Source organism: Trachinotus anak, unplaced genomic scaffold (genome assembly GCF_046630095.1).
Source record: "Trachinotus anak isolate AG129_WGS33_773 ecotype Australia unplaced genomic scaffold, CSIRO_AGI_Tana_v1 ptg000032l, whole genome shotgun sequence".
Lineage (NCBI taxonomy): Eukaryota > Metazoa > Chordata > Actinopteri > Carangiformes > Carangidae > Trachinotus > Trachinotus anak.
Window position 1 is genome coordinate 22,523,660 of NW_027273883.1, and position 14,183 is coordinate 22,537,842.

Genomic DNA, 14,183 nt, shown 5'->3' on the forward strand with positions numbered 1-14,183 from the left:
CAGGCCCTCGATGCTGACAGGGCAGTAAGTGCGATGCTTTGGGTTCAGACTGCAGGATACATTGTGAGGTGCAATGCTGCCATCTTCAGGTTGTCTTCATCCATTAAGATGGAGTAACACAGTGGAGAGGACAGCAAAACTTCTGTGAATGGGTGATTGTAATCCAGTCCAGTGATTAGCATATGTAACTATATGTCGATGACCTATAGTGAAGCTGCTCTCTGCTGCTGGACCCAAACTGTCAAATTATTTTAGTGACTTAATCAGAGGGCAGGTATTTAATTTAAGCTTTTATCTAGAATTTGTTATTATTCTGCTGCTATTTAATGACTATGCACACTACTGTTCAGTCTTAAAAGATTATGATTATTTAGATGATGTTTGTGGACAAGGTTATGATAACCATAATTGCTGCTCCTCCTGGTATTACTATGTTTTATTTTAAACTTATTTTATTCTATGACCTTTTAAATTCCATTTTCCTTTAGTTTTTGACAATTTATTGTTTTATCATCCCTATTTTTAAATGTAACATTTTTACAATTGTTTAAAGGTTCTATAAGTGATCTTCACTGCCACTAGATGTCATACAAGACCAGCAGCATCTCAGACCAAAACAAATGCTTCATCAGCCACACCTCCGGTGATCGTTCGGTCATAACCCCCACTCCTCTCCCTTCACGTTCTCAGTCAACAAGATGATGCGAAGCCCAGTGAAACACACGACAAGAAGCACAACTGAATAAAGTTACTGTTTACATGAGAGACAACAACAATCAAGCCGCAACCATTAGCCACCATGATATGCTCCACGGCAATGCTGGCAGATAGCCAGCTAGCAATTTGCTGAACACATTCATAATATTGGTAACAGCAAGTCAGCTAATGTTATCATGCCTACTGTAGCTTGTCACTAATGAAAACAGGTATGTAACATTATGTAGCTATCAAGCTACTTACACATGGAGGGATGAAAAGCCAGTTCAGAATTAAGCTCTAGCCCTTTGGCTGCTCATAGTGAACTCAGGCCAGTCTGGTGATGGCTCCACAAATGTTATATTCAGCCTTGGACTTATCCACTGGGACAGGTTGCATGAATGACTCTCACGGAGCTGGTAAAGACACTGATGGAACCAGTAAAAACTGTTTGGATTTTTTGACAAGTTTCTTCAGTGGAGTAAATTCTGGAGGGTCGCTTTCACCTGGATGTTGTGTACTGCACTGTGCCTTCTCACCTGTGGGCGGTGCCTATTATAAATGTGGGGAGGACCAACAGTTTAACAACAAGGGACTCGAATGCACTAACATGCACACGTGCATGCACTTGTAGAGACACGCTACCAGACCAGCAACCAAATCAAAGAACAGAGAAACTCAGATTACCACACACACACACACACACACACACACACACACACACAGAGGGGGTAGGTGGTGCATTGATTAGTACTGTCACCTCACAGCAAGAATCTTCTGGGTTCGAACCCCGGCCTGGGGCCTTTCTGCGTGGAGTTTGCATGTTCTCCTCGTGTCTGCGTGGGTTCCCTCCAGGTACTCTGGCTTCTTCCCATAGTCCAAGACATGCATGTTAGGTTAACTGGCAATTCAAAATTGCCTGTAGATGTGAGTGGGAGTGTGACTGGTTGTTTGTCTCTGTGTGTCAGCCCTGTGATGGACTGGCGACGTGCCCAATGTCAGCTGGATGACCCTGTAGGGATAAGCAGTATAGCTAATGGATGGATGGACAAAGGGGGTGTGACTTTTTTCTCTTCTCAGGACGCCATTACTCCATTACAACTTTACTGAAACATTTACATTTATGTATCAGTTGATGTATCTGTATCAAAAATCCAGTAATATAGTAATATAACACTGTTTTTTTTTCAAAGCGATCAATGAAATGACCCTTATCTTGGGCTCTCCATAGCTGAGCCTAGCTGAAAGGTAATGTGTCAAAGTCCATACGCACATACAGCTCTATGTGCATATGTCTGCATGTGTGTATACAGTATGCGCATGTGAAAGTGTGTAAGTGTGCATTCATATGTGTGTGTTCACCCTGTGAGCATCCTCCCCCTCCACATCCTGCTGGCTCTCTGCACCAGCCTGTATCATTTCTCAGAAGTCTGATTCTCGCTAGTAACACAACACTGGAGGCAAACGAAATGCAGTGCAGACAAATAGCTCTGCAGCACCTCTGCTGCCTGTCCTCTATCTGCTGCCCGACTCTTAGTCTAAAGAGAGCTGATTGTGTGGAGCCAATTTCTCCTCTTGAAGCTGAGGGCTAAAGCTCACTGGAGGTGCTGGTAGCTGCAAATAGACGTATGTTAATTTGCACAAGCAGATTGGACATGTAATTTGAATTCCTTTAATGGGGGGAGAAATAATCTCATTGGTTGAGTTAAACCTCTGAGGGTGGGGCTAATATGCCACATTTTTTGTCTGAACACAAGATGGATAAATGGCAGTCTTGAATGCCAAACAACTCTGGTTGAAATATATATGAAATTATGATTGCATTGGCATTTTCCCGTTCCTTTATGACCATGACATTCATGAGCGTGTAAAGGTCAGTACCCGCTAGGCCAGTTTGCCTAATTCAAACTTGGAACATTAGCCTTTTGCTGTCTTTAGCTTTGCTAGCAGCATGGCTATAGGAATGACTGTGTCAGTCTGACAGTCTGTTGATCAGCATGGTGGCAGCTTTGGTCCAGAGTGATATATCTCCACAACCACTGGATGTATTACCCTTTGTATAGATTCTAATGGGCTCCAGAGGGTGTAGACTTTGGTGATCAGCTGACTTTTCTTGAAACATTACCAGCAGCTAAATGTTTTCACTTTACAGTAAAATATCTCAACATCTATCAGACTAACTGACGCAACATTTCGTTCAGACATTGATGGTTTCCTTACTTGTCCATGCCCATGTTTCTTCCATTTGAGGAACATTGCCAAAGATCTATCGTCCCCAAGGTTGAGATGGAGATGATTGTTCATCCTTATGTTTCTTCTCATTTAGACTATTAACTTTAATAACACTCTTTCATTTGGATCCATAGACTCCTGTGACATCTTTTTGAAGCAGCTAAAAACACTTTTATTCAGATGGACTTTTGGTCAGTCTGTCTGAATACCTCCTCCTTTGTATTTCACTGCTCTGTATTTATCATATTACCTTTTATTGTCTTATTTCCTGAACTTTTGTACTTTGTTTCTATTCATCTGTGAAAGGTACTATATAAATAAACTTTACTTAATACTTACTGACTATATCTTAATTAATTCTTGATAATCTGTTAACTTTTTCTCTAAGATCATCATCAGGTCAAAAGTTTAAGATATCCCATATTTTGGTTTCTGACCAAATAACTGCAAAACTGATGACATTCATTAACCTCAGGTGTAGCCTACTTTGTGTTTAGTGGGCTATGAATTAGCAAATGATGGCAGGCTAACATGTTAAATTAAGATGGTGATCTTGGTAAAAATTATACCTACTGAACATTTGCATTAAAGTATCATCAGGGTTAGTATGTTGACATCAGCATTTAACTCAAAGTCCTGCTGTGCCTAAGTACAACCTCACAGAGCTGCTAGCATGGCTGTTGAGTCTTAGTCTTGTTTAATTAGTCTTTGTTCCACAAGGTTTTAATTCAACCTATAAGGTAGTTGTTACTGAAGAAGCATCTGTAAAAAAGCGAAACACAAACATGTTAGATTGGGCAAAATTGCTATTCTGTTGTGTTGTTGTTCTGATGTTTTTGAAGTAGTAAACAAGCTGTTTTCTTGGCTCACTGATGTCTGTCAAGAGACCACACGCTAGCCCACTTACAGTATTTACTGCAACAAGCTAGCAAGCAATCATTATTTACTGTAATTAGAGGTAAATGCATAAGCATAATGGGGGAAACATGCATACACGGGAGGCCATGCATGACGAATAACTGCATTAGCAATTTGATACAAATTAAATCAATGGAGCCCAGCACGGCTGTGTGATTTACAACAGACGGAGCTTAACAGCGAGGTGATCAAGAGGTGAACTGAGCTTGTGATTTGTTCGAGCAATATGTCTACATTAACTGTATCTGCTAAGCTGAGGAGGCATTTAGCTCATTGAAAATATAATGGTCTTGTTATCATTAAAGCAGCCAGTGTAACCACATCACAGCCATTGCAAAAAGCCCATTTAAAATTCACACAGTGGATGATCAGAGAGGCTGCGAGAGACAGAGAGATGTAACCTGTATTGCCTCCCTGGAGCGGTTGAGTGGTTTTACTGTAAGATTGATCCAACCGATCACCTCATTTCCTCTCTGATCTACCATAGCAGCCAACGTGCTGATGGTTTATCCGTCTGAGAAAGTGATTTTAAGGTGCCAAATACAACAGAGGAAATGGCTCTGCAGACTTTCTTATGTTGGGTTATGGCAGGCCTGATTGCCGGCTGCGGGATGAGGCAGCTAAAGAAGCATCAATGAGGTTGACCAGTGAGCGGGTGACAAAGCGCTTTCTGAGGACAGTTTTAGTGTCGACCAGAGACATAAATCGATTTGACATGGAGCACTAGTTGTTGTCTTTTCTTGTAAGAATAGGGTTCTGTTCAGCCTTATTTTGCAGCATATGTAGGAAACTGCTGAGTCGTTGAGGGTTGCAAAATAGTATGACACAAGAAAAAGGACAGGACAAGAAAGTACTGATGAGGAGGGGGTATCTAATAATAACCTGACTTAAAGAGAACACACATGCAGGCAGAATAACCCTATTTTTCATGAACTTTAATGCCATGTAAAAATGAAACCACAGGAAATGGCTTGGATGAGGCTAAACAAGGATGTTCTTGCAGGCTAAATGTAAAACAGCCTATCTAAGTGCATCCTGAGCAATGAGCTTTGTGGACTACATTTACAATACAATGAGCTTTGCAAGAATCCACATTGACTAAAAATATCCTGTTTGAGGAAGGCTATGGAGGGAGCAACCAAGAATGAAGTCATATCCCTGAGGAGTTTGGCTTTAGTCTTCCCCTCCAAAGCAATCAATCGGAGTGGAAACTTTTTTCTTTTTGGTGTCACTATCCACTGATGGAGATGGAGGGCAAGCTCACCACAGATATGAATATATGTATATGACAAAAGAATGGCTGTTCTTTTTACTTTTGTCTTAAAGCATGAATGCACACACCACACAGTTGCATTAGCACTGCACACATATTACAGCAATAGTGTGACATTTTGGGAAATATGCTTAGCCGAATAGGTTAGCTTAGCAAAAAGACTGGAAACGGGGAAACAGTTAGCCCGGCTCTGTCCAAAGGTAATGAAATCTGCTTACCAGCAGCTCCAAAGCCCAATAAGTAACATGTTATATCATGATGAGTTGTGGTTTTATGTGTGCGACAATCTTGTGCGCAGACATAGTGACCTCCTGGAGTCTTGTTTCCACCGTTTCCGGGCATCCATGGGAGACTACAGGACCTCACTGCACCATCTTTACACTTTGTTTTTCTATAGATTAAACAGACAAAAAAATAAAGTATGAAAAGAGTTACTGAAGGTTACTGAGATATTTCAGTTTTTTCTTTAAACAATATCCTCAATATTGTTCAACACAGAAACACATGACTCTCCCAGATGATGTAACAATCAAAGGTTTATGTTATGGCCACCAGTTTCAATTTTTTGCAAGCTGTTTCTGGGAAATCATGTTTTATCTGTAATCTTGCCATAGTGGACAAGTCTTAGTACGATAATACCCATGTTGCTGAAAATGCACCATGTGCCAAAGTTGTTGAATCCAACCAAAATTGATCCAGTAAACTCATTTAAGCTGCAGATCTTATTTTCATTTTTCTCAACACTGTAATCTTAAACTTTCACCTGCTGTTAGTTTGTTTCCTGTTGAAACTAGTGAAGATCTACCTCAAAGTTTTATGTCCACAGGCTTGTACCTTCAACTTTTATTAAAGTACCAGATAATTTCTTACGCAGCTTTTAACTTTTTGTGCTGATGATTTCACTGGCAGATTTATGCTGATCCAAGCCATTGAAGTACTCCAACTGAGTCACATTAAAAAAATGAATAGGACCTGGAATTCCTTGTTCCTAAGCCCTAGAGAAGCCGAAAGGTGGATTTTGTTACCATCAAACAGAGCTAGGCTAGTTGTTTTCCTCTGCTTCTGATCTTTATGCTATGCTAAGATAAACTATAAGCTAAAGTGATGTCTGTAGCTTCACATTTAGCATACAGTAATTGGAGTGATGCCAATCTTCTGGTCTAACTCTTGCCAAGAAAGCGAATAAGTACATTTTCAAAAATGGTGAACTGTTGCTTTAACATCCACTCAATATACATTATTCCCATGTTATTTTCCTCTCTCACTCTGCCTGGTTGCATTTTCCAGAGACTTTTATTCTTCTCAGGATGGAAAGGCTTATTTAGACCACTGTTGGACATTAAATGTCTCCACAGAAACTCTTTGAAATGGAATTTTTAGGTCAGCAGCTTTTTAATCTAAGGTGATACACAACACCTGTGCAAAGTCATATGAATACAAACACACACACATGGAGTATTAGTATTGACAAGTTGGGGGAGTGTAATAACACCTCTGGGAAATTAGCTGATGGCAGCATCTCAGCTGCTCCCCGGCCTTACCTGAGGGGATCGACTTACGGAGCAGCCAACCAAATATCAATAAGGGGTGATTTAGCTGTGCACTGCTCAAGGATAAAGAGCTTATGCATGAAACCTCTGGAAATACACTTGAGCTTGGCGTGTAAAATGCTGTCACTTCAAGCAAATCCCTGATTAAATCCCCCAAACACGTTTAGTTGGCTGTATGAGGGGAAGCCTGGTGTTGGCTATGAGGCACGGTGCCAACCATGGAGGCGGACAGAAAGAAGAAGGGGGGAGGATAAAGACAGAATAGGAGAAAGAGTGGGAGGAATAGTATATGACTAAAAACCTACAACATAGTAGTGAATTACATGCTACAGATGAGTCTGTTTGAAGTCTGCAACGTTAATGGTTTCCCTCCGGCATTTATGATCCTCTGAGTATTGCAAGAGTGACATTCTCACAGATGATGCCACCTCTGAATATGACTTTGACAATGAAGGAAAAGCACTGACATACTGCATGTGTAATGTGCATGTGCTGAAGTTTGAATTAACTGCTCAATATTATCATTCATATTTTCTGGCACTGGTGCCATTGTTGTTGGTTGCCCTGTATGTGTTGAACAGGTTTAATTTTACATGAGTATATTGGTGGGTGGGAAAGAAAGAGAGCGGAAGTGGGTAGAAATAAGTGTCTAGTTCTTGGGCGTCGCACCATGTTTCCACGGCCAACAACACCATGAGAGCTCGCTGAATGAAATATCAGTGAAACATCTGTAATACTGGTTGCGGATTTACAGCTTCTGTGAAGAGAACAGCACAGCATTGCCTCATTTGGATCATTAATTTTTATTACCCTTCCTGGAAATCTCTTCATTTGGCATTTTATTGCCATTTTGAAATGTAATGGTTGTTTTTCAGGGATGTACACATGCTTGTCAGCTCTGTGGTCACAGGCAGAGAAAATGAAAAACTGTAGTAACACAGACTTGGATTAGTCCATTGCTGCAACAAATGATTCTTGAATGACAATGTACCTTATCAGACTCCAGTCTTTTCACTGGAAACACACTGGTTTTATCTGTCTGTGCACTGAGTGGCACTTATTACATGCATATACAGTGACAGCACACAATGCAACGTAATGCAGCTGAATGAAAGCACAGCAACGGCGTGGCCTGGAGCTGTTTACCATAGAGTAATCAGCCTACACATCTCATTAAGACAGGCTGACTCATGTCGATTTGACCGTAAGCCTTCAAACAGGGTCACACAGCCTGGAAAACAAAAGGACAAGAAACCGAGGCAACAGACTAACACTGAGTAAGAATCATTAGCACGTGTCTTGCAGGATGCAGCGTATATGAATATATGCAAATACGAATGAATTCTAGTGGTTCATGCATGATTTATGAGCCTTACAGGGTAGCCTACATGAAAAAGTGAGTTTGTTTTTCAAGAGAATTGTTTGGCATCCTTTATCCTTTTCCATAGGCCTCTTCAGACTGCAATACTTACTGAAGAGGTTGCTCTTAGATGGACTAGACAGAAACTAAAATCTTCCTCAACCAAGAAAGGAAAGTTGGTCTCTGACTCGTCTGATCACTTGGGCTTTAACATTTTTAGTAAGTTTCCACATGATAAACCCTTTTTTTCTTAAACTCCATGTGTCACCTGCAAGTTGTTAGACAGCAAGTCATCATGATAACATCAAATATGACCTTTTAAAAAGAATGATACCTCACTTTGGAGAGGTAATTTGCTCTTTGAAGTCATGATGCCTTAAGAATTTGGAAGTAGGGCAACTCTTTCATGTGTGATTAGGTGTTCCTAAGTCCATCCTCACGTAGAGAGAGAGAGAGAGAAAGAGAAAAAGAGACGGCTAAGGAAAGGCTGACCAACCTTAAAATGTGCAGGCACTTGGCTGTGGTCATCCAGGACCCTTCCCACACACTCACATAGTGTTTATAGGTTGAAGATAGCAATAAGGCTCTGCAGGAGATAAAAAAAAAGGCTCCTGAGGCAGAGAAGACTGGGGAGGATGAAGGGGAAGAGGAGCAGAGAGGATCAACAGAGAGCAGAGGAGGGTGCACAGTGCATGTCAGCACTGTCGAATGCAGTCAAATTGTTCAGTACAATCAAACCGACGTGGAGCTTTGGCTCAGATGCACGACGCCAGGCTTACTGGCTTACCTCAGCACTGCACCAGAGAGGGACTGTCACTGGATATTACGGTGTGGACCACTGAGCTGATTCTCCCACATCACAGTGGACAGGGACAGCTATAAATCCCTCCTTACCCCCACCCTACTGCCCTGGGGACACACATTTGCCTTACTTCCTGAAAAGTGTATGCGCACAATTTTGCTGTTGGAAACATTCGCATTAAATATGAATAGACTTAATAATAAATGAAAGCACTCAGACACTGTATCCTGGGTACAAAAAAAGAAAAAACATGAACCAATGTTTGTGACACAAAGCTCAATTTTATGGTGTGGTGCCATTTTAAATCATTTGGGAACAATTTGACACCACATAGTGTTTTTCTTGCTATTGCTCACTTTTCAATAGAGTGCTTTTCTTGTCCATTCTGCCTGCCAGTGGATACATGATAGTAGATTTGATCTATTTCTACAGGACAAAAATGTTGCAGACTTACATTTTGAAGTTATGATACAGTTTGAAGCTATGATATGTTAGAGAATGTGCGTGAATGGCATTAATTCCTCGATTATACACAAAAGGTTTATATGCAAAGCGGCATTTTAAGTCAACGTTTCTTCCATGTCCTCCTCCAGGGACAAGTGAACTGAAGAGTGGCTGGGACTGGATCTAGTTTTCAGGCTGATAGAGCCGTACAGTTTGGCGGAGCGCTTGGAATAAGCAATGACCTTTCTCCTGTACATTTCCCCCTTCCACATGGAGATCATCAGCAGCGTGGACAGCACCACACCGCCCAGTGTGAGCAGGCACAGTCCCGCTATGACGCACCGATCCAGGTGGGCACCTATCCGGGCACTCTCCATCTCCAGCTTCTCCATCTCTCTCGCTGAGACGCTGTCACGGTCCACCACAACATCCCGAGGCACTGCGTAGGAGATGATCACCAACGAGATCCCAGTCACCAAGAAGGTCACCGCACTGATAAACCCGTAGTCTATAGAACTTCCCGAGCCCTCCCCGAAGGAGAGGTCATCCTCGGACATGAAGGAAAGCTCTGGCAACGTCTCAGAGCAAGGCTCGCCGTTGCGCACGGCTCTGTGAGCACTTCTACAACTGGTGTCGGGGCTGGCCAGTCGCAGGTTAACATTCTCATCAATGTAGGTGAAAGATGTCTCTAATTCCTCGTCGCAACAAACTCGGACCTTCTCCTCGCCGAGGTGACCGAGTTTGAGCTCCGCGCCCCCCTTGCACGGCGCCGTCCTTGGTGCTGAAAGGCACCGGCCATGGCAGCTGCGGGCCGGGTTACAGCCAGCCTCCCCCGGGAGCGCTCCTCCTGTTGATCCGCCCGACTTGCGGACATGCCGCGCACTGCAAACTCGGTCAAGGACGTCGGGAGTATCAGACTGTTTGCCTCCCTCTTCTGCGGGAAGCAACTCCGGAGAAGCCATTCGTTTATCACCACCCGCTGGTTCACTCTGAGCCTTCCTCCCACGATGTTTTCACCCCACAGCATCCCTAATAAGAAGACACAGCTCTGAGTCAAATGGTGCATCTTAATTAGATTACCCTCACTACAAAGCGAGGAACATTATATCAACTATTACGCAAAAACTTGTGCATAATACGGAACGGTGCACCAAATGCACCTGTCTTTATAGCTGTACTGAAATCCACACCACTTAAAAGTTGATTAGATTGTCTCAGGGAAATCCGTGGAGCCTCCTTGAAAGGAGCTTATAGCAGTTGTGATTAGCCAAATACCTCCGTATCCAATTAGGAAAACAGTCCACGTAGGCTATAAACCGAGATTAAGCTACAGTCTAGTCTAATTCTGCTTTAAAATAGACCCTGCTTATGGAAGAGATAACCCATATTTGTAAAAATGGGTTCAAACCAAATCAGATGTGAGAATGCACATAAACTGAATATAATTAGTCTACTTCCGATAAAATAATCATCTGCCCTGCAATTTAACAATACTTCCAAAATATGTGTCGGAATACTCCTGCACACTTTCTATGAATTCTGCAGAAGATGTGAGATGCTCTTCTGCATAAGGGTGGACCAATCATCCACAACCCATTTTTATTTGATTTTTTATCGGATCCCCGACAGAAACCTCCGCAGACTGCTCCGATAAAAAGAAATTAACTCACCGCACTATCTCAGCATCCCTTCCGCCTCCTCTTCTTCATGGGCGAGTCCGTATAAAAAAAGCTTTATCAGTGAATAGGCTTTGAATAGCCTCGGCTGTCTCTCCGTGCTCGATGCTGTGCTGGCTGGCTGGGCCGAGGGGAGCTCTCCTCCGTTAGTCCCTCCCACACACACACACACACACACACACACACACACACACAGCCTCAGCTGCCCGCGCTGTGGCGCTGAAAGGAGCGCCGCTATCTGAGAGCCGATTGAGATCACGACCAGTCAGTCAACATGCACGGAATGAGGATTTGAGAGGCGGAGGGGAACCCTGGGACCTGACGATCACACTTCACTGACATTGTCAGTGAAGAAGTGGAGTCCAAGAGAGAGCTAAGAACTGAACACCAGGGCATAAAACCAGTCTCTATAGGATAATGTACAGGAGCTCAAGTGCCATAAAGTTGACATAAAGTCAACACTGCAGGAGTTCAGACATATTTAAAATTCCTATAGGTATCATACAAAACTATTATACTGATGCCACTGTGATAAATAGGCTACACACAGTACAGGCTCCCAAAGACTATTTTAGGGTTGCCCAAACAAATAAACCCAAGATCAGGTACATGCATACAATAATCTGAACTGTATGTTGTCAGTTAATGCCCTCATCATATCAGAAAAATCTATCCAGCTGTGTTATGCAGAGAGCATTGTTAAACTGCTAGTATTATGCACCATCTGTTCTCTCACCACTGTGCTCTCTCAGAAGATTACTGGTCACGATGTCAAAGCCATCTTAATCCATGTTTAATCTAGAGATCTAATAGGTCTGTGACCCCATGTAGGCTAAATCTTTTGGAGGTTCATCTTGCACGTCTTCAGAGCCTTTGTCTCGGTAGCATCCTTGAAGATAAATGATAAACGATTAACGCAGCAAATGGCTCTTTTTTTTTTTTTTTTTTTTTGGAAGGTGACACGTAGATAACAAAGTGCAGGCCACCATCAACCATTTAAGTGCTTAATCCCACTTTAAAGTGAAGTGAATATTTATTTGCTGACTGTTCCACCTTCTTTAGCACAACCAGGCAGCAGCTATAAATATAGTCGCCACTTTTTCTGGAGTCCTAGTGGCTGGGTGAACAGCTTTGGCTCACTTCCCAAACAAGACTCCATTTAACAGATGAGTAAAGAGAGAGGGAGAGTAATGAGAGAGGGAGAGAAAGAAAAGAAGTCAGAGGCGGACTGAGCTTTAGTCCAACGTTTTTGTTCCAGAAATGAGTTTGCAGTGATGGGAGGTACAGATACACTCCTGGGTCATTGACTCATAATGGATCATAATGGTTTATAGTGCGTTTGGTCAGACTGTAGTCAATTTTATTTGGTCTCACGCAGAGAGACAGAAAGAGGAAGCTGAAATCGGACTGCGTGTTCATCTGAGGGGTAGCAACAGCCGACTATCAGATGCTATCTGTCTGCAACAGTGCGCCACTTTTCCTGCTGGCAAGGACACCGGGCTTAGGAGAGGAGGGGCAGCAGAAGAGTCAATGCTTCCTAAAGGCTATAAATCCTCAGTGTGTGTGTGTCTCCTGCCACAGGCATGTACCCTACACAGAATAAAGATGATGAAGAAATGGATGCAGCACTGCTTTTTCTTTAGCCGGTAGCAGATACCAGAAGGCGATGGAGACGGGAAGAGGAAGTTGCTCTAAAGGCTGTTGTGGAAACAGGAGGGAGAGTGAAACAGTCCATGTGTGGGAGTGTGAATTATGAAGTGAATTAATGAGGATGAGGAAGTGACTGGGTTCACCTCACCTCCAGCTGCTCCTGGAGCCGGTCAGTGTCTGACAGCAGCAGACTGTGTCGCAAAATAGATGAAAATGAATCAGTAAAACTGTGTGAATTTGAAACAGGCTGCTGCAGGAAAAGGCCCACAGGACCCTTGCACGAGTGCTTTGTAGGTTCAAACGTAAAACTTTAGGCTACGTATCAGTAAATTAAAACACAATGCAGAGAAGTACGTAGACAGACCTTTCATTAAATATTTACTCTGTCAGGTAGTAATGTAATGTTCATTTCATATTGGAGTTATCATAATCGCAAATATGCTACGTTCACATATGAGAAGCCACCTAGGCCAAAATTGAATACTTCACTTGCACATACATATTTACCAGTATTAAACACTTGCACATACATTCATACTATCATGCATATACATACATATATAAATGCATACATACATATCCATGTGTGTGCTTGAGTATGTATGTATGTGTGTGCATAGTTGTATGTATCCAGAAGGCACCACACTTTAAATGGAAGTCAATAGCCACAAGCTAGCAAACCAACCGCCAATAAACATAAGGGTCCAAATTTGTTTCATTTCTCTTTGTTGAATTGAAGATTCAATAACAGTTTGGCTCACTGTGTTTAGGCCAGAAACGACTGACATTCAATTTCAAGAAAGTTCACCCCATGCAGAATGAAGGAGAACATTTATATATAAGAATGTACATGACAGGATTATTGTAGAGGGCTATGGTTGACAACACGCACACAATCACACACACACAGGTGGCAAATTGAATCCTGAGTAGAGATACATGATTGATTCACACTGAAATAAATATTGGACCAATTTTTCATTAGCAACATTCTGGCAACACAATGTGTGTCATTCATATCTGGAGAGTATACAGAGATTCGCAGCTCACTACTTTTGATTGGGGAATATATGTGTCAAACATGTAGAGACCAATAGCATGTTCCTTCACATTTTTAGGATCCTAGAACACAAAACTGCCACACAAATACTACTTTCTGTCTTGTGGTTGCTAAGAGTTGCATGTTGGGCAGTCTGTGTAATTAGCATAATTATCAGATAAAATAAAGGTGGAAACATATGCTATGGCCTTTGCAGTTAGTAGATCTTGAGCAGATATTTGAAAAGTTGGAGAGAGTTGGGCAAGACACAAGGATGACTCTGGGGACAGATTCACATATCACATATAAAAACACATAAAAACGAGTGAGTGCATTTTAATAATCAGTAGACTAACTGAGAAACAGCAGACGTCTACAATGGCACAGTATGGTTGTATTGTTTGACTCATTTGAGATGTGACTTAATGACTTTCAGCAGCTGAACTAAACCCTTTCACATATCCCACATACACAGTTTGTTCTAAACATGAATTTGCATATTCTAGAACACTTCTCTGTGACATCACTGACACGAGCTCATTC

General features: G+C 42.1%; 1 protein-coding gene across 2 annotated transcripts; it reads right to left on the reverse strand.

Moving 5' to 3' along the window:
* Nucleotides 1–4,766: 4,766 nt before the first annotated feature.
* Nucleotides 4,767–11,189, reverse strand: LOC139613694 (transmembrane protein 74). Of its 2 annotated transcripts, XR_011686806.1 has the most exons (3): nucleotides 10,946–11,189; nucleotides 8,526–10,304; nucleotides 4,767–5,510 (listed from the first exon to the last, which is right to left on the reverse strand). XR_011686806.1 is itself a non-coding variant. In XM_071470516.1 (2 exons), the coding sequence occupies exon 2, from the start codon at nucleotides 10,235–10,237 to the stop codon at nucleotides 9,392–9,394; it is 846 nt and encodes a 281-aa protein (XP_071326617.1). In that variant the 5' UTR covers nucleotides 10,238–10,304; nucleotides 10,946–11,189; the 3' UTR covers nucleotides 8,299–9,391. The 2 variants fall into 2 exon arrangements, 1 of the variants encoding a protein (XP_071326617.1); XM_071470516.1 differs by lacking the exon at nucleotides 4,767–5,510 and having other exon boundaries at nucleotides 8,299–10,304.
* Between the last annotated feature and the right edge of the window lie 2,994 nt (nucleotides 11,190–14,183).

Bases quoted from the DNA above. Each gene is read 5' to 3' on its own strand.
- LOC139613694 (XM_071470516.1), bottom strand. From the start codon at position 10,237: ATGGCTTCTCCGGAGTTGCTTCCCGCAGAAGAGGGAGGCAAACAGTCT.